The sequence below is a fragment of the Clytia hemisphaerica genome, unplaced genomic scaffold, assembly GCF_902728285.1.
Source record: "Clytia hemisphaerica strain Z4C2 unplaced genomic scaffold, Clytia hemisphaerica genome assembly, whole genome shotgun sequence".
NCBI classification, from domain to species: Eukaryota; Metazoa; Cnidaria; class Hydrozoa; order Leptothecata; family Clytiidae; genus Clytia; species Clytia hemisphaerica.
Window position 1 is genome coordinate 68,146 of NW_027103927.1, and position 21,177 is coordinate 89,322.

The window sequence follows — 21,177 nt, forward strand, 5'->3', positions numbered from 1 at the left end:
GGACGTTCCAAGTTGGAACAATGTTACAGGTGAAGGCTCTGATAGTGTCAATTCCGCCATAAATACACCCCTGTGTCACAGACCCGGTGGACCCCCCACCCCAGTGGAAAAATAGGCCAAAAAATCGTCCCCGTTGGAAAAAATATCCTACAATTTCAACCCCATTGCGAAATTGCTCTATTATTTTATCCCCATTGAAAACTGAATGTAAAAAATTGCACTCCAAAACCATCCCCACTGGAATTTTCGAGCTGGAAACAATAGATTTTCTATCCCCATTAGCATTTTGATAGAAATTTTCATCCCCACTGACTGAAAAAGTTCTACCGGGGCACTGAGACAGGGGTGTATAAATAAATTTGCTGATCATCAAAGTATAATCAAAATTCTTGAAAAAAGGCGTGATGTTGATAAATTTGAGCTCTTACCTGTAACAAATTCAGATATGCTTAAAGCCATAAATCATCTGAATGAATCCAAGTCAGTCAGTGGTAGCATTCCTACTAAAATCATAAAGTTAGCCAAATTTGTTTGTGCTCCAACTTTGACATCATGCTTCAATAACTCTCTTCAATCTCAAAACTTTCCTGACAGCTTGAAGCTTGCTGATATAATTCCAGTCCATAAGAAAAACAGCAAACATGACAAGGATAATTACAGGCCCGTCAGTCTCCTCCCATCTCTGGCTAAAATCTTTGAAAAACTTATTTAAAATCAACTCAACTCAACACCTTCTTTGAATCATTTTTCTGTAACGGACTCTGTGGTTTTCGTAAACAGTATAGCACGCAGAGTGCTTTACTAAATATGTTACGAAAATGACAGAATTCACAGTCCAAATCAAAAAAGATTGGAGCAATTCTGATGGATCTGTCTAAAGCCTTTGAACCTTTGACTGTTAAGCATATTTAAACCAAGAGCAAGCAGATTTATTATTTAATAGTTTTATTTTATCTGCTTTTAGATATTGTCCTCTCATCTGGATGTTTTGTAGTAAATTGGCTCACAACCTTCTTAACGTAACTCATTGTAGGGCCCTCCAGGCTAAGCAAAATTCTATCAATCTTAACTATGATGAACTTTTTAAGAAAGCTAAATGTGAGTCAATCCATACTAAAAATCTCCAGTTTATGCTTTTGTGGAAGTTTATAAAAGTGTCAATAAAATCGGCAATAAATTAGGCTGGGACCAATTTGAATTCATCCAAAGTCATTTAGATACGGATGAAGATGTAAATGAAAACGGGGACGACAATTCCAACGAACGTCCTCGTCTTCGAAGAGGCGCTCAAATAAGACTTCCACTTCCCAGGAACACAGTTTGCTTGAATTCCTTTAATTTCCGAGCTGGCCAAGCTTGGAATAGACTACCGTTAGAATTCAAAACTATTGAATCTTTGGCTGAATTTAAAAGAGAAATTATCAAGGCCAAAATCTATTGTTCATGCAAACTCTGTTCTATATTCTAGTATTTTTAAATTTTGAAATATTATTTACTATATAGTAAATATTCGAATGTCATGTTGGATTTAATTAGTACTTGTAACTATTTTTTATTACCAACGTTAAATAAAGAACAAATAAATAAAATAAAACATCCAAAGTTCCAAATTCAAGACATCGGTACTCTGTGGAAGCCATATTGAAATGATAATTTCAAACTTTCTGGTATCCTTAATCCATATTAGGTAAAGATTAGAGGACTGGATCAAAAATTAAATGACTTTTTATGGTATACAAACCCTCTAAATGTCATGTACCTATGATCGATCATACTAAAGTAACTTAGTATAACTAAGTACTAGAGGTATCCTTCTAGCCTGTTCTCAATTATTTCAGTTTGATGACTAGCTGGTATGAACAGAAGTTTTCCAAATTCAAATTTTCTCATTTTTATATGGCTTCCACAGAGTGCAGATGTCTTGAATGTGGAATTTTGGATGTCAATATTTTGGGATAGAATTACTGATTAACAACTTTGACTTGAATTTTCCAAATGCTATTCTTGATAGCTATGCCCTGACAAAGTTTCATTTTTTGTGCCGGAATCCCTTTAGAAGTCAAAATGTTGCAGAGTGTGAAAAAAAAAATTCATTAAAGGAATTATACGGTGTTATATACACCCGACTCGTCTGAAACTGATGTCAGCAAAATTTTAATAAAAGAGCCCTTTCAAATTTGTAAATAAAAGAAAGAAATCTTGCTCCACATTTTTCTTTATTCATTACAAAAGATTCTATTTAAATCAATCTGCTGAATAAACATACAATCAAGGTCATAATATTTCAGAAAAAAGGGAAATACACCGGGAAGTTTTTGAACCACAAGCGATTTGTAAGTGCTCTAAAGTAGGTTGGAAGGGTAGAGTTTTCACTCTGAGTTTTATCATGAGACTTAAGACTTAAGACCTTAGGATCTGAGGATCCAAAAGTTAAAAATAGTCCAATAAGGCTCAAAATATAGCCTCTAAGCCTGCTAACCCCTTCCGAATTGAAATATTCGATTAAATTAAAGGGATAGCCCAAAATCGACTTTCTCGCCGGAACTTTAAATCTTGAAAAACGTTAAAATAACCAAAATTATCGAAATATTATGACCTTTATTGTACATTATAACTATGTAAAAGGTCAATGGCTTTAAGCTATTACTATTAACAAAACAGCACCAGAGTGGTGGAAAACACCCCCTAATAAAAATAGGGTTAAGGGCAAAGGTCCTGATACATGACAAGACATATTTCCATTGTTTTCAAGAAGCTGTTTATTCATCTCTTAGCACTCCTATAATCAAAATCACAAACATTTCAAAAAGTTTTCATGCCAAAAATCGAAATGTAAATAGAATTATCGTAAACGGAAGGAATAACTAATGTTCGAAATGTTTCTTGTCAAAACCAATAAATGTACAAAAGATACTGTTAAATAAAAAATTGTCTTTCAGCTCAAGGGATGCCAAAATACTCTTTAACAACCATCTAACAATTGAATAATATCCGAGAATTGAAGTGCGTTGAGACACTAATGCACACTCATTTTTGAGGAAAAACACTTGATTTTATCTGATAGCAGATCACTGCTGATATCACAACTGTTTTTCTTGGTAGAATTAAGAACGCGCTCTAGTCCGTCAAAAGAGATTTCGAACAGCAAGAATCCAGGTTCATCAGTTCATGCAAGAAACGGGGTCATGTTTCGTTTATCTCGTACACCTTTGATTCTTTTTATTTGTAGAAAGATTGTTGACTGGACGAGCGAGATGACCAATCACTGCTCTGCGTTTGATTCCGCCAATCGTTTTGTTGGGTGCCATGAATGTTCATTTGCTGGTTAGGATTCAGTCTAGGGTCACCGGGCGGTTGACGTCCAGGGGTGTTATTTGAAGGCGGTCCGCCTGTAGACGGTATTTGTTGAGGTGCGTATTGTTGTTGAGGCTGAGATGCTGCAAGAAAAGCGGCTGTGGCGGCTGAAGCTCCGCCCTGTGCGTAGGGTTGTTGGGCGGTGGCGGTTGCAATCGTCATTCCTAAAAGATGACAAAATTATTTTACAAACTCTATATTTTTAGAATAACTGTTTGGTTACTCTAATTATTTACGTAAAAGTAAAAGTTGAGTCCCAATAACTGTTAGTGACCGACAGGTGAGTTTTTATTGACTAATAGGGTCTTAAAGCTTTTTTTCACGTGCACGAAAATCTGAAAATTGGGCTACTCAGGCGTTATGGAAAAAAGTACTATTACTTCTGTTTCAAGACGAAGCCGATTGGAAGACCGCATTTGGATGGGTCAATATTTTACCTTTAAAGGAAGAAATTAGGGAGGAAAGGAAATTTCGGATTTGGCGGATCTAGCGGGGTGTTAAAAACTTATTTTTTGCTTAATTAATAACGACTTTTTGGCCAAAGATATCCTTCAACCAGCAAATTAAATTCCCGCTAAAATTTAAAGTAGAAGTGTTACCTTGTGGGATTTGTTGTATTTGGACTTGTGCACCGGTGGCCGTCTGAAGCAATGACAACCGATTCGGATCTACATAAATTTGTTGAGAACCCGGCTGTATGACCATGGTGTTTTGAATTCCACTCACTGCCGCTGGATTCGATGTAGGAATAGGATTGATGATTAGGTTGCTACCTGGTGCACTGCTCCCGCCTGTCACAGCTTGCGCGTTAGCGAAATACGGCATTCGTAAAGCGGCCGCTCCTTGTTGACGGATGAGCTCAGCCTCAGGTAAGTTTGAGCCTTCTTTTTCATGACGATGCTTAATGTGAGCAATAAGATCACGTTGGGAGAGATAACTCCGCCGACATCCCGACGTGCCGTTACGACTACCACCGTACGAACAGACGAAGATTTGTCCGATTCCGGCGGGTTCGATTCGGTCCACTCTGTCATCACACCTGAGAGATAAGAATTGAAAGAAAGTCATCTCCTTTATTTTCGAAATAATTGACAAAATTTATATATCTAATAGACGTTTTAACTGCCCTTTTCTTTGCTTAGAGAGAAAGTCTTACCTAGGACATACTCCATTGGATATTTCAGCACAAGACAAACAGAACACGTGTTTACATGGGTTCTAAGAAAGAAACAGTGAAAGTTTTAGTTTTGCAATAAATAATAAAAGGTAAAGGGAATTCGATGGTAGCATGCAATTTTTCGCCAGTTAAATTCACAGGAATGAATCAAAGCTGAACTTAAAACAAGGAACTTCAATGGAAAATTTAATTTATTTCGTCTTTTCGAATTGGATCAAAATAAGGGAAATTAATATAAAAAAGTTCACGAGTTCATACCCTGTTTACTTACCAGACGTCCATAGATGAGGATTGGTAATGAACATTTTTCACACATGTGAATCATAGGGTCTTGAACTTTATCTCCTATAAACATCACCTATAATGTATAAAACATTGTGAGAGAAAGAGCTATTCCTCACCTTTTCTTATTCAGATAAACTGCTGTGTTTTGAGCAATTTTTCTTATTAGTCTTGGATTTTGCGACCTCTATATACGAGTTAAACCCTAAAGTAATTTTCTACCGAAAATATTAAGCAGTTATTGGACAAAGTCGAATCCAATATACAAAAATATTGGGCATGCGAGAAAAGATATTGGACGAGGCTGCGTCCAAATAAAAACCTTTTATTAGAAAGAAATTCATTAAACCAAACTTCAACAAACTTCAGCAAACTAAAAACTTCCAAAACAGACAAAGATTTACCGTAAAAGCCAGCATGCGATCCTATAAATAATATAAAAAGTGACAAAAAAGAGTCAATAATCTTTGTCTCATCCCTACCAGAGAAAAGTAAAAAACATACGGTGTGCGACCAATCAAGTTCTTCATCCTCTCTGTCGTCTTCGTCTGTCGTTATTTCTTTCTTTTTGTCGTAACTCGAAGAAGAAGATGAAGTTTTGATGCCTCTTCGAAAACCTTTCTCACTCCCATCTAAAAATAATGTATGAACACTTTAAGTCTCTTCAAATTCATAGTCTATATCATTTCAAAGAACATTTCATACTGTATTAGCATAATCAAAGATGCTTCAAGCAAACTAGATTTTGACAATGCAAAGTGGTTTGTTTTTAAATTAAAATAAACTAAAACTGTGTGACTATGTAGATGCAAGAGATCTTAAAACAACTCTATGCTCTATCCTAGATTACAATATTCAGCCATTGTTCAGTGACACTTCCAATCACAAATGCATTGGGACCTAATATAAACAATAATCTAAAATAGAAACTCTTACAATGGGAGTAATGTGTAATGATTTTGGACGGGACAAATTCTGGACCCAGGGTTGGATAAATGGAAAAAACTTAGGTGTTATTAATCTAGTTTTGAAAAGATGCAATTATTTAAATACCATCTCCTTCTCTCTCTGATTTCCTATCTCTTCGTGAAGATTTACTGGTTTTGCTTGATGTTGATTTAGTCCTCAACTTCGTCTTCTTGGTCAAATTCAATGAGATGGACCTTCGCACCTCCTGTGGCGCTCCACAATGTGAGCCACCCTCCGCATCTAATTCAATATCTGAAACCAAAAATAAAATTTTCTATTTCTATTTCTATTTCTATTTCTATTTCTATTTCTATTTCTATTTCTTTAGTAGCATGAACTTTTTACAAGTTATTTTCGCTAATGGAACAAAAAATAAATCAATGAAAAAATGTTAAGTAATTTAAAGGTTTTGTTTTTAAATAAAAGTGATATCGTTTGAATACTCATCAGTTTTAATTTACAAGCTTTTTTATATTGAATTGATACGGATGTGGAGCAAGATTGGTCAGAAAGAAGAAAAGAAAGATAATTTTTTGCTTATATTAGCACTATACCGTCAACTGCTCTAACTTGGGACTATCTGACAAAACATGGGACGGCAATTCGACCCCCATTTTACCGAACCTCCAAAGTCATTTGATTTGAGTTAATGAACTGCGTATTAAAAAATACACGACTTCTCTTTTGCACCGAGTAGGCTTTTAAATCGAAATATGAAAAGAATTCGTTCCAAAACACACGCGCATGTCTATTAGTGGCAAAACGATGGAGCGTTTGACGTCAATCGTGCAGCAAGTTACACACTCGTTATTTGTTAATCCCATTGGACGATAGACGGTTAGGCGGCTGACGATCTCTAATTCTCGAATCGGCGCCCGGTCATTTTGAATGAAAACAAAAAGTTAGAAAGGGCGCGCTATCAGTGAAAGTTATCGTGACATGTTATGACAGAAAGTATGATTGATAAACTTGGTGGAGTTATCAAAACAAATTTGTTGTCAAAGAGATATTTAACAGTAAAGTGAAAATACAGGCCAGATATCAACAGTCCCATGTTTCTACCAATCGTCCCAAGTTAGAGCAGTTGACGGTATAGCAATAGCGAGACACTGTCCTGATATGAAATATGTGTCTAATATGAAATGGAAACACTTATGTAAGAAACAAAACCTTTAAAGACTATAAAAACAACTATATTAAGAAATTTCTAAGTGTACAATTTAAAAAAATAAAATAAAATAAATGTATGCTTTATTCAATTTAACTATAAAAAGTCTAAAATCTAAAGTCTAAAATCAACATGAGCTAGATTTAAGCAGATTCAATATCTGAAACCAAAAAAGAAAATTGACCAAATAGCAAATAAAAACTGACACAACAGCAAAAAGCATAGCACAGCTGTCAACTACCGTGAAATCAGGTAACTTGCATCAGTGGAGGCTAACATGCATAGCTCTCAAATGAATGACCTGGCTGGTCATTAAAATACAAAGTTAAATCAAAACAAAATGGTAGAGTAGAGCTGCGAGAGCGGCTGCGTAGTTAATTTGTTTTAAAGTTTTGCTGCTATGGTTGGTCAGTCATTTGATGGGCTATGCATGTTAGACTCCTGCTGATACAAGTTACCAGAGCTCACGGTATGCCTCACAAAAATGCGAGAGAGCTCTAAGTCAGAAAAATTTTTCCGATAATCCAATTTTTCCAGATCGGAAAATCGGGAAATCGGGGAATTCTTCGTCCCAATTTTCCAAAATCAGGATATTTTGCCATTCTGGTTTTTCAAAATCTGATTTTTTTTTCAGGAAATCGGAAAATTTTTCGAAATGCGGGAGATGCGGGAGAAATTCCTGAAAATGCGGGAGATTTGGCTGATTTTTATTCCCACGGGTGAAAACGTTGGTATGCCAGCCAGGAGTCTCCTGCCAGTTGGGTGTTTAAGATATAAACTGCAATTATTGCTCTTTTCGGCAATTATTGCGGAAAATGGCAATTTTTTCAACGATGAAATGCTGAATCAGCAGAAAAATAAATAAATGAAAATTGCTGTTTTCGGCAATTATTGCCGTTTTTGGAAATAAAAGTTGATTTTATTATTGAACACGTGGTATTTGACACCCTTGCGATAAGTAGGCCCACTGTGCCTCGTTTAGTTTTGTTTTCAACTGGTTTTTGTTGGAAATGCACATAGCAAAATCGAGTCATATGTAAACAAATTTACAACGGGGGTTTTGTTATCTCTTTCTGGCTGTGTTTCAGCATCAATGCAGGATCTTTTAACATATTATTTTAGAACTTTTCATGTTTTTGAGCAACGAAAATTTGAAAAAATCCTTTTCCTCGAATGCAATTTTACTATTTTCAAACACCTCTGACATCTTTGCCCTTAAAAGAACAACATATTTTGCTGATTCAGCATTTCATCTTTGAAAAAATTGCCGAAAAGAGCAATAATTATCGTTTTTATCTTAAACACCCAACTCAACCAGTTGAGGATTATACCCTAAATAAGAGATATATATACTCTATTTAAGAGAAGGTCTCTTAACTAGGAGATTTCTTTCTCTTAACTAGGAGACTTTTCTTTCTTCGTTAATTGTTGGCCTTCTCATCATTTTGCGCAAGTTTTGAACTTCACATAGATTGACTCAGCAGATTGACTTTTTTTCTCCCTTCTAGCAAAATTTGGTTGAGTTCTGCTTTTGTCTCGTGGACCTAGGATGGTTAGGGTCTATCAATCTAAAGGCCATTCTACATCATGAGAATTTCATGAAAAGTAATAATATAGATCGGGCCATATTTAAGAAACGCGTTTAAGCGCGGTCAAAACGCGGGTCAAACAGAAAGTGAGTCGCTCTTGTCTCTCCTAAATAAGGCTAAGGGGGTTTGAGAAAAAACGCGTTTTGAAGGTCGAGGGTGTTTCTTCATTATTTTAAAAATTACGTCAACACGTGCAATAGCCTGGACATCCAAGCGTTAAACTTTCTTCACAGTCTAGTTTTATGATATTTTTGCTGCTTGTTTAACGCTTGGCGCAGGTAACTCGCCTGCAGGGAGATTTTTCCCTGCAATGCAGGTTCGGCCTGATTGGTCAGCTATCGGCGAATTACTTAGCAGTACTTTCGCGCGCATTTTGATAATTTCGATGCGCGCACATAATTTATGGAAAAAGCTGACTCTGCAGAAAAAAGGAAAACAAATGAAAATGAAAACATAGATTCATTTCGAAACAAAATGGCTGTTGGCTGGAAGTCTAACTACATGTGGTGGCTGATATTTTGATGTGGTTTTTAGTAGTTTTGAAAGTCTTTAGAAGAGCTTGTGAAAGAGTTTTTATGGTAAGTTGATTATGTGTGTTTGCCTGGGTTTCCAAAGTTCAGCAAGTCTGTCAACAAGGGTTCACACACAAATTGTTTATAACATTCTGTGTCAGACTAATCTACCTGCACCAAGCTCTATAATTTTAGAACTTTTTGAGGATGACCCTCGACATGGCCCGAGAATTCTCGGGCCAAAACTTTTATTGGAATTCGCATAAAGCCCGAGTATGGCCCGTGCGTGGCCCGAGAATTTGGGCCGTTTTCGGGCCACACACGGGTCACACTCGGGCCAATTTTTGAAAACATGATTAAACAGGCGTGTAATTTCAGGACTGAATTTTTTTAACATTTTCTTTGAGAAAAACTTGGTTTCTCTTAATTATATTAAATATATGATTTATTCGAGAACGGGACGGTGAAAATTTTAGTTTGAACGCTCATTCGACGGCAAATCTTTCATAGATAACCTTCATGCAGATTTCATCGGCCCAAAAGTTTGCGCCGCGGGCAGAAACACGAAAGAATAAAAGTGATTGAAAACCGTCGCTCGATCGGACTACACCGTCAATCGATCGAGCGACGCGCGTACCCAGAATGAGCGACGTAATTCGATCGGGTGACATCCCCCGATCGGGGTAAAATGCCGTACTGTTTAGAGAGCTACACTGGCAGGAGAGTTGACAGCAGCTATGTTATGAAAAAGCCAATGAGACATCTCAAGCAAAAAGCCCAAATATTGATGCTGAAAGTATCCAAAACAACTTAAAAGCCACCAAAATTGTTCAAAAAATCAATTCTAAAAACCAAGAAAAATAATAAAAATCTTGAAATCTTACCTCTCGCGTCTTCCATTTTGTTTACGTACTTTCAAGTGATGGATACAAGTTTATGGATTTTTTTTCGAAGCGTATAAGAAATACTTCAAAAAAGTTGTAAAAAGTTTTATCGAAAATGGATTCATTTTCTCAAAGATTTCTGCTTTATAGTCAAAAACTAAAGTGTCATCTCTATAAAGACTCCAGTGAAAGATGTAGTTCATTTTTTTAAATCTTATAGAAATTTTCTCAAACATAACATCTACCATGTTTCCTAGGACTATATCCTATGGTCTGAATCAACAGCCGCAGTATTCCTTTTCGCTTCACATTTTTTCTTCGACAAGTCAAGAGTCAAGTCGTGAAAGTTTCAAATATGAGTGGCAGACAAGGTGAGTAATCTATATCTCTTATCTCATGAAATTGAGTTTTCTGATAATAGTTAACTCTTCATCGACGTGTTTTGTGATAAGAATTGTTCCTTCTTATTGTTCCCTTCTTTATAGGTGGAAAGAAGAAACCTTTAAAAGCTGCAAAGAAAAAAGAAGTAGATTATGATTCGGTAAGTTCAATAAATTTATCTAACATTTGAAAGAGAAAAGCTGAGATGTTGAGAGGGGCTGAGGGATACTCAAAATAGCCTGGATATCCAGACCGTAAACTATTTCACCGTCTAGTTTTTTATAATCTTGTCTCTGTCCCTGCATAGGGGGGGGGGTTTCAGGGGGTACCCGATTCCGCAATTCCGCTAATTTTTTCTCCAATTTCCGTCAAACCGTCTTAAATTAAACCAAAATTCCGTCACCGAAAATTCCTTTGAAATTCAATATTTTTGTAGAAAATTCCGCAAATTTTGAATATCTTTTACCAATTCCAAAATTCCGCAAATTTTTTTGCTAAATTCCGTTTTTCCGCACTAAAATTGTCTAATTTTCCGTCTCCCTCAGGGAACCCAATTTCCGTAATTCCGTCTAAATTTTCGCCAAATTCCGCCACTCCGCCCGAAAAAAGGGCCGATTCCGCTCCTCCGCCAACCATGAAACCCCCCCTGCATATGCGAGTGTCTCTAATTGGTCAGTGCGCGCCCAGTCACTGAGCAGAATTTTCGCGGGGTTTTTGATATTTTTCGATGCGCACGCATAATTTATGGAAAAAGCTGACCTTGCAAAAAAAGATAAACAAATGAAAAAGAAAACACAAGTTCATTTTAAACAAAATGGCCACTGGAAAGGAGCCTTTATGAATGTGGCTGATGCTTTGATGTACTTTAAAGTGGTTCTGAAAGTTTATTGAGTTTGTAAAAGAGGTTTTATGGTAAGTAATTATGTGTGTCTATCTGGGTTTCCAAAGTTTTGAGATTCTGCCAACAGACTGTGTCATTCAAAACTGTATCAGACTTTTTTAGTTGCACCAGACTCTAAAATTTTAGAAACTTTGTATGTTGAGGTAAGAGTTTTTTTTTTCTGAAATTTTGAGTCTGGATACCCAGGCTATACTCAAAAGCAAATAGAGACAATAAGAAACACACGTATAAAGTTTTTTAACAGCGTACACGTGTGGGAATGACCCTCGACACTGCCGTACATTGTGGAACTTTGTATGGTGGTGAAAATAGAATAACTTGAAATCTGTCGTACATCCCAGCATACGGGCAGCATACCCACTGTACATTACCGAACAATGTGCGGTGGTGTCCAGGGTCGTGTGTGGGAATAATGTCCTGAGAAAGCAGTAGATAGTGGGGACAGTCAGTCAAGGAATTCTCTTAATTGCTGTAGGATTGTTTACCTCAATTATAATTGTAGTATGAATGTCACTCTAAAATTTTCTACAAACTGTATATACTGCAATTGCAGTATATGCAAGAAAGAAATTGTGCAAGAAAATTCAAGTTTTGAGCAGAAAATAAGGGAGTTTTTATCTTTTTAATGTCGCACAGATGAAACATTTCTTCACTGTTTCCATAGATAAGTTCTATCTAGGGGTCTATTCTAAAATGTTATTTTAACTGTTACAGCTTGTTTTTGTTATTTGTTTGTACTGTATGATATAATCAAACCTCAGAAGATGAATATTTTTTAATTAGCTTCAGTTATTTTTGGGAATAGAAACTATTGGAAGCTAAAAATGTTTAGGGAGCATTTGGTTCAAATTTAATTGTACTCTTGAAGCTTTTTGATGTGTTAACTTGCAAAGTTTTGTCTTGTTTGCATGTGTATTTCAGACAAAAGAAGTCAAAAGAAAGATTATTGAGTAACCTTGAAAGATCCCTTGTGGTAGTTTTTTAACCATCACAATTTCAAAATATAGATATTTGGGAAACAGTTTCAAATCTTTATATTACCATTGGCCAAGGTGATGAGTGAGTTGACTAAGCAACGGTTTGTAATTAATATGGCTACAGTGTTAGCTGAAGTGAACATTGAATGTTTGAAATGATTTAAAACTTTGACTTGACTTGTGACATCTTAACTTGACCAAAGTCAGGAAGGCAAGAATTTTGGTGGGAACTTAGTGGATAAGCTAAACCATTCACCAAATTAAATCCCTGCCAAATTAGAATCATTGTATTTCATTCTCCAAATGTATGCTTCTTCGTCGGGGCCTTGAAACAGGGTTTTTCCAATTAAAATACCCACCAAATTTAATTTCTCCTTCAAGGTACCCCATTTCCCATACTGCCTGCATTTACATTACATTTCTCATCACATTCTCGTTTAATAATTCCTTCAATGCATTCACAAAATTTTCTTTCAATTTTGAATAACTTGACTTTTTAGGAAGACGAAGCGTTCAAACAAAAACAAAAGGACGATAAGAAAGCGCTTGAAGAGATGAAGAAGAAGGCTTCACAGAAAGGACCCCTCTGTAAGATTTTGATAAATATCAGGTTTTGTGAGAAATCTCATTGATTTTAAAATTGACCTCGTTGACATTGGTGTTACAGTCTTCTGATTCTTCACAGGCCTAGGCCATGGAGGTATAAAGAAAAACAGAAGTTGAATTAGTTGGTAACTGGTCGTCGGTAAAATCGCTTAAATTTGCTCATTCGCCGTACCAGATATAAAAAGCTTCCGTCGTACCTGTCGTCCTATCTAATTTCTAACATTTAAATGAGCCAATAAGATTTCACCAATGGACAAAAGAGCTCATTAAAAATGCATGATATATGAGATTATGAGCATGCAAACCTGGTAACTCTTTTAATCGTAGGGCGAGCTTATTATAACATACTTCTCCTGTTTTTTCTTATGACTTCATGTCTGGACGATTTTTTTTTTTTTTTGGAAAAGGGTTGGGTTTGATTAGTTAAGTTTTGAACGCTCGCTACATTTTTATTTAAAAAAATTTCAAAATGAACCGCTTTCTGAAGAAAGTCATACATTGGTTAATCAGTAGACTGGAGTCGTTTATAATGCGTGTAATACTAATAATAATACGGGATTTTGTATAAAGTATAAACGACTGGAAGAATCCGGTGTTCCAGCCTTATAGATACAGGGGCTAGCTACGCAGAAACTTGCGTAGCGAGAAAACAATTTATCAAGCAACAACAAACTCTCAAAACGAAATCAACTCAAATGAAAAACTTTCAATATATACACAAATCCACACATGTTCTTTTTTCTCAAGAATTATTTTGAGCAGGAAAAAATTATAATTGCAATATTGACACTTTTCTTTTGTTTGGAGTTAGTGCACAAAGGTTTCTAGACGACTAAAATTGTTCCATTCATTACTTTTTGCTTTATTTCTACTATGTATAAATTAGTCGTCTAGCTTGCTAGACTAGTTAATCAGAAAATATGGTGCGTCTACCTTAGTTAGTTTCAGCTATTTCTTCGCTCACCCTACCCGAGAGTCCAGGGGTTTGACCATTTCAAAAATTAGCAATCTTTTCATTCAAATTTCTGTTTTAGCTGGAGGAGGCATCAAGAAATCGGGGAAGAAGTAAGATGATCGTCATTCCTGAACGTGATGTCATTTCTTCATTTGTATAAAGGAACTTTTTTAATTTTAACGAAATAAACGGGAGAAGGTTACCGTTAAAATTTCAACTCTTGCTCTTGTCTCCCACAAGTTTGAGAGTTGAGTTTCAGAACAACTCAGATGAAAATTCTTCAATAGCACTCAATCCTAAGGGTTTTATTTGGGTTAAACAGATCAAACCTTTTCAAAAAGTTTGCGAAACTGAAAGATGTCAGATAACTACTGTTTAATGTTTCGCTGGGATTTTTGAGCTCATCTGCGAAATTTCAAGATTTCGCGGGAACTTAATATTTCACGGTTTTGTGCCTTTTACTACCAAATCATGCATGTTTTTTTTTTTTGTTGAGCTTCGCATTACTAGCGCTTCTTTGTTGCCAGTTAACACTTCAAAAAGTAGTTTATTTGACATTTTTAGAATTTAAACATATTTCGCGGACAAGGCCTTTTCAAATTTCCATTGGGGCTTAATTTCGCGGATGACACCCAAATCCAAGAAATGCAATCCCCGCGAAATTTGTTCACATTAAAGTAGTTTGTGGGGGAGGATAGTCGGGGGAGCGAGTATGTGAGGTAATAATGTGATGTTTCTAAAGCAAAAAAAAAGATGAAATCTTAAAGGCTTGGGGACACGAGACGTTTTTTTTTTGCGCTGGTGCAATGCAACATGCTCCATCCAACCAACCTGAAACGCTTTCTCGTGTCTCCGACACTCTCCACCCCATTTTTCTTTCAATAACATTTGTGCTTCTCTCATTTTTGTCCCTGGGACAATGGAGCAAAATCGATTCGAATCAATTTTGCTCCATTGTCCTAGGGACAAAAACAGCTTGTCTTTTGGGTATTTCCCTCACCTTTTGTCACATGTTGAAACAAAAAAAGAAACCTTGAGACACACACTTTTTTCTTGTGTTGGTGGGATGGAGCATGCTGCATTGCAAGAAAAAACTACTCGTGTCCCCAGGCCTTTAGATTTGTGCCACGTTTAGAATGTGTTTCAATTTAAAGCATTCGATAGCTCTCAATGATTAGTGCTCGAAAATGGGGTCACTTAATATCGAGACTTTCGTTTTGCCCATATATGGTAAAAATCAACGATTGACCAGGCAATTTTGCTAGAAAAAGCTTGGAGGGGTATTTATACGGTATGTTTCCGACATCGTAGAGACCTGAAATTTGGCATGAAGCAACCCTAAGTGAAAATAAAAAAATTGAATTTTAGACTTTTTCAATTTAGGCATTTTTCTTGTTGCTAGGCAACATTTTTTTAAAAGACGGGTAAAATTTGGGTTTTTTCGTTAATTAAAAATCGGGAAATCGGAATTTCAAAAATTCTAAAATTCAAAATCGTTCTTTCATCATAGGGAACCTACCTACCTACCAAATTTGACGATTTTTCGACAACCCTAAGAGGGTGTTTAAATAGGGTCCCATGTTTCAAAAACTAGAGTTTCGAGTAAATCGACTTTTAAACTTTTATTTCTGGTAGAAATCCTCATAAAATTCGATATTAACCTGAGTATTCAGAAAGAAATAAACCTTAAATGGGCTTTAAAAGTTGTTTGGCTGAAAATATAGATAAGTTCGAGTTGTTTAAGCCAATAAAACGAATTTTGAACAATTTTCGACCTTACCCCCCTGAATACTTTATGGTTTTATATATTATTTAGCAACCTCGTCCCAGTCTCCAAAAAATTTTTAAATTACGATATCTCGTGACCAGATTATCCTAGAATAAAAAGTGACCCCATTTTCTGACGCAGTTCTTTGTAACTGAAGTAGATTCAAAGTTGGATTCTGACTTTTAAATTCAGATTATTTAGAAAAACTGCTAAAAAGGGAATGGGCACGAATTTTGAAAATTTTTTGAAATTTGAATTTTTTTTTGCAAAATCATATCCTTTAGGAATATCTATAGGTTTGACAACCTAACAGTCACTAATAAGCTAATTTGAGGCCAGTGGGAGAAAATAACTCATTTTTTGCCGCCGTGTTTCATCAATCGCACGGTTGGAAAAACAAAATATTTTCTTTTTCATAGGAAATGATTCTGTGACTGTTACCATTTCGTTATTATAAAAGAATGATGATGAAAAAGCTATTTTGATTATAGAATATTTGTGGAATTGTTTTCAAGGATTAAGAATTCTTCATTTCAAGAATGGCTGCCTTTGCCTTTGAAAATTTAGAAGTCATTTGCAAGCAAATCAATCTTGCTAAAGAAAAGTGTTTTTGCTATAACATTAACTTTTACGAACACGGACAGAAAATCGATTTTTGTGCTTTCTTAAACACAACTTCTGAGATCGAACGCAGAAAGAGAATACCGCACATATATGGGGACAATATTCAAAACGAGGCTAAAACCAAGAAAGTTTCTTGCTAAAACCAAAGACATAGTTTTCGCAGCCATTATAGTTTTGGTTTCGATCGTTGGTATCCTTGGTAACTCTATTGTTTTGATGTTTCCTCAAAGAAAGAAAAAGTCAACTCATCTGAAATTAACGTATTCGCTGGCATCAACAGACTTAATCTCATCAGTAACTTTCATAGTCCTTTTAACGCCCACCTTTTGGACCAAAGAATGGGTTTATGGAGAAGTTGGATGTAAAACCCTTCTTCCTTTAATATTGAATCAATCAAGCTTTGCAATAGGTATCATTTTGATCATAGCCATCGAGAGATTCTTCGGAATTGTTAAACCCTTCAAAATTGGCATATCAACAAATTTCAGATGTATGATGTGTTTGGCGATCAATTTTGTTCTTGCTTTCTGTTCTGCTATTCCCTACATCAAACATTTACACGTCAACCCCGAAACAGAAAAATGCACTGAAATGTGGAAACATGAAGGCTATGCCATCATTTATTCAGGTTTCATTCTGGTCTTCTTTTTTATCGTCCCTATCATCACAATCGGTGTTCTGTACTGGAAGATAATTGTCACATTGAAAAATCAAGCGCTCACTTTCAAATTTCTTAACGGTTCATACGTCAGTGAGAACTACGCAAAGCGTATTGTGTACAATAAAAGAACTATCAAAAACTTATTTGGAGTGGTGTTACTGTTTGTGTTGTTCAATTTACCTAACAAGGTCAAATGGATCATATTTGACACCAGCAGCGGTGGCATGCACGGTACAGAGAATGCACTGACAAGTTGGTCCAAATTTGTATCTAATTTGTTGGCGTTTTTTTGCGTGCTGATCAACCCGTTGGTGTATACTTTCAGTGACAAACGATTTCGAAGTGATGTATGGGTCTTTTTCATAACAAAATTATTTTGTAGGCGAAGAAAACAAAGACAAGTTGAAATGGAAATGGGTGTCAGGAGGGTGATCAACACAGGCCTCACTGAAGTTGCGTCAAAACAACCTAACTAGAACCTCTCCTCTTGTACACGGGTATTACTATTGTTTTATTACCGAGTGTGACAGTCATGGTGGAAAATACCCCCTCCCGTTGATAATAGGAACACCAAAAATGCTTGATAATAATACATCGAAAAACTCTCAGTTCTTGTCCAAAAGTTTTCGGACAGGTACACACAATTACGTCAGTTAAGAGGTTGATATCACGATTCTTTGATTTAACCTCCTATCAACCTTTCAAGAGATTTCGCAGTGAAAAATTGAATTTGTATCATTTAACCGTACCAATTTCACACTAATATCGTTGCACGAATTTGCAATAGTTTTATTGGACGTTTTTGATTATTACACTGCTTATGTGGGTTGTTTTACAAATACAGTTAAAAAGGCTGAAAAAGGGACAACTATGCATTTTGTCCTAAGAAATTTTCTTTTTCTTTTGTCTTTGTTTATTTTATTTTTATTTTAAATTGGGTGGTATATCTAGCAAATTACAAGTAATTAAATCCAACTGTCATAAAAACATTAAAATATATCTAGTGAAAAAAGAGAAGAACGAGCCTAAAGAAAAACTACTTACAATTTTTACAAGTGCAGACATGTAAGACATTTTTTAGAGAATTCTGTGATGAAGCGTTTTCATGTAATAAGAAACATTAATTGCAAAAAAAACAGGAAATCAATTTGGGGGCTAACAACACTTCCGCTAGGCCCCATAAACGACGTTATATAAGACACAAAACGACTTCCGTCCGGGTCCTAACGACAATTCATTGTGAAATTGCACATCAGTCAAATGATATAAAAGGACCCAAAAACATGACAAGAAGAGAGAGGAAAGAAGACGGAAAAAGAAAGGAAAAGAAGAAGAACGAAGGAAAAGGAGAACGGTCGTGAAGTAGAACGCAACAAGATCTTGCAACTACAGTTCACATCGGATGACGTGTGTCTGAACGGAATCACGTTATCATATACCACACGTCTGGAAGATATACAGTTCACAACGGATGACGTATGTCTGAACAGAATTACGCTATCGTATACCACACGTCTGGAAGATAGAGACTAATATACTAAGTAGGTTTTATTTGATTTTCTAATCGTCATCTTTGTAACAAGTTCTAATTCAAAATAATACTTTTTATTTTATATCTCAAAGTGGAGATCTATCTTGTCAGTTTCTTGTGTCTTGGCCTTTCTATATCTTCATATATAGATCGTGCGAAAGCTACCTGTTTGAACTCGGATTGCGTGACACTTTAGGAAGAATTAGGGTCTGACACTTCAGTCTTTTCATACACAGATAAAATACACGTGTCACAATTCTTAAAGGCTAAATTTTAAATTCTAAATTTTAAAGCGACTTAATAGAGTATGGTAGTTTGCTCCAGGTTAAAAAAGCTCTAAAGTCAAATGTGTTTAAACCAAATAGAAATATAGGAACTACTTATTATAAGAAGCTTTGTTTGATCTTCGGATAGAAAATGTCTTACCCTTCTCAATGCCCTAAGTTTTTGGTTAGTTTGGGAGTTTGGCGACGTGAGGAATAAAAGATAATTTTTCATTGATTTTAATACCCACAAGTTTCACAAAGTCGACGTTCTTAATGTGGTTTTTACCAACAAGAGTAGTAGTAACGTCGACGTTAAAAGTACCGGGGTAAATTAGTTGAAGCTTAGAAGGGTTTGCGATCATTGAGTTACAGTATATGCTTAAACCAATCAAGAACAATGCTTAGTTGGTGTAAAAGGTTTGCGTTAACTTCATCCAAGTTAGATCCAGAAGAAGATAAAGTATTATCATCTGCAAAATTTAAAATTTCATCTATGATATAAAATAGATCGTTTATAAATATATTTCAAAGTAATGGCCAAAGAATAGACCCTTGGGGTACTCCTAATAAAATATGAGTGTGCTTCCTATTCCTTAAATAACTCTTTAAATGCGTTTCAGGGGTGTGCAAGCGCTTTAGTGGGTATTTCTCAGGATTGGAAAAAGCCAGCCTCATGTTTCACTCCTTTTTGAAGCTCAAGATTTACAAATTTTAGTTTCCAGATCACCTGGAATAAATTTTTCAAAAAATATTTTGATTAGTCTTTAGTTGAAATCATTTAGAACTCTAGGAAAAGCTGCTTAAAGAAAAATATAGTACGTTACCCCCTGGTCAATATTACCCCGTCTTTGCTATTTTTAGATATTGTTTTTATTTTTCACATTGTTGATAATTGTGTTGCATCTGAGCAGAGGAATGTAAAGAGATGGAAAAACAGCTTTTCTGATTACTAAAAGTTCAACGATCACTTCTATTGAAAATTCTATTGTAAAAACGTTGATTAGGTCATTAAATGAAAGTCCAGAAAAGATGGCTCGCCATACAAATCGGACGGTTTCTACATGATTTGACGATAAAAATGAAAATTTGTTTTTCCTTTTTTGCTGATTACTTTAATGGGATAAATTTTCGCGGGGATTAAATTTCGCGGTTGAGCTCATCCGCGAATTTTTAACATTTCGCGGGGATTAATTTTCGCGGATGAGGGATTTCCTGATTTTTCGCGGGGATTTAATTTCGCGGATTGGGGTACAAATTACAATTTTCGAAAAGGGTCAAAACATTGAGATAAAAAATTTTTTTCCAGGAAAATTAAGAATTTTTTTTTTTTTTTTTTTTTTCAAGTAATAAGAGGGTGTTTTGGAATAGGGCGAGGAGATATGCCTCCTTTTCTTACATACCCTTTTAAATGTTTAATTTCAAGCCAGTTGGATTACCCTCTTGCATTGAAAAGCTTTTAACAATAAGCAATCACTTTGGATAAAAATTTTTCCAATACCTCTTTCAAGTTTGTAAATTTGTGAAGAAAATTTTGAGGAAAACGATTTTTTGCTAACAAGCATATCGAGGATTTGACCTTTTTCGAGGGTTGCGTACCCTCATGTAGAAAAAAAATAAAAAACGATGAAAATAGAAATTTCTCCAATTGCAAAAAAAATTCAAATATTTCGCGGTAACTAATTTTCGCGGATGGGCCTTTTTAAAATTTCCAATGGAACTTATTTTCGCGGATGACACCCAAATCCGCGAAATCCGCGAAAATTAATCCCCGCGAAAATTTATCCCATTAAAGTACTAGTTCAATTTTTAAGAGCAATATTTTTACCATTGTATAACAAAAGAAATTCTTAACGCAATGATATTAAATTGATTCTTGTAAAACTGTCAGAAGTCGAGTAAAATCAAGATGAAGTTATAATTTTCTCAAGCTCTAGCTTTCCATATTATGGTGCGGTCATGCTGCGGTTATATCAGTAGAATCGCTAGGAAATTCTGAGCAGCAAGAAGATATAGATATCTTTTCGTATGGGAGAGGTGTACCCAAAATATAAGCCCTAAAAGTTTGCGTATAATCAGGCGTAAAACAAAAGAATTTTGTCACAACACGCTAATTATGCAGATTTTTTATAGCGACAACAAAAGAAACTTATTTACTCGACATAAACTCCCTTAAGGGCAAGAGACCTGGTATATGATATGGCGAGCCGTTTTTCCATTGTTTTCAAGAAGCTGTTTTTCCATCTCTTTACATTCCTCTGATCTGAGGGAAATTTTATCAATACAGCTTTGTTATTTCAAAAGTTATGACTAAAATTTGGATATATTTGTCATATATTCTGTCATTCTACTCATGATCGTAAAACCCCTCGAAAAGATTGCGATGTCAATCAAATCATAAACTCGTCAAAGCTTCTGTAAAATTCATTGAAATAAAAAACCGAACCAGAAAGCGGGTGGTAAATTATTAAGCAGACCTATACTACATGTGGTTTTATTGTCGAGGTGTGGTCTGCGGTATTGTCGAACTCTGCTAACAACACCTACCACAAAATAAACCAACCAGTAGCACAAA

General features: G+C 35.5%; 2 protein-coding genes and 1 long non-coding RNA gene across 3 annotated transcripts; 2 read left to right on the forward strand and 1 right to left on the reverse strand.

The window, feature by feature from the left end:
- Positions 1–2,865: 2,865 nt before the first annotated feature.
- LOC136809722 (E3 ubiquitin-protein ligase Hakai-like) lies at positions 2,866–10,036 on the reverse strand. Its single transcript, XM_067066262.1, has 7 exons — positions 9,936–10,036; positions 5,867–6,034; positions 5,318–5,445; positions 4,803–4,889; positions 4,511–4,572; positions 3,954–4,393; positions 2,866–3,518 (listed from the first exon to the last, which is right to left on the reverse strand). The coding sequence occupies exons 1-7, from the start codon at positions 9,949–9,951 to the stop codon at positions 3,220–3,222; spliced, it is 1,200 nt and encodes a 399-aa protein (XP_066922363.1). The 5' UTR covers positions 9,952–10,036; the 3' UTR covers positions 2,866–3,219.
- Positions 10,037–10,198: 162 nt separating this feature from the next.
- Positions 10,199–13,966, forward strand: LOC136809723 (uncharacterized). Its single transcript, XR_010847015.1, has 4 exons — positions 10,199–10,306; positions 10,421–10,476; positions 12,695–12,782; positions 13,835–13,966. It is a non-coding gene; the product is annotated as an uncharacterized lncRNA (long non-coding RNA).
- A 2,271-nt stretch (positions 13,967–16,237) lies between these two features.
- On the forward strand, positions 16,238–17,284 carry LOC136809716 (QRFP-like peptide receptor). Its single transcript, XM_067066255.1, has one exon. The coding sequence runs from the start codon at positions 16,238–16,240 to the stop codon at positions 17,282–17,284; it is 1,047 nt and encodes a 348-aa protein (XP_066922356.1).
- Positions 17,285–21,177: the final 3,893 nt, after the last annotated feature.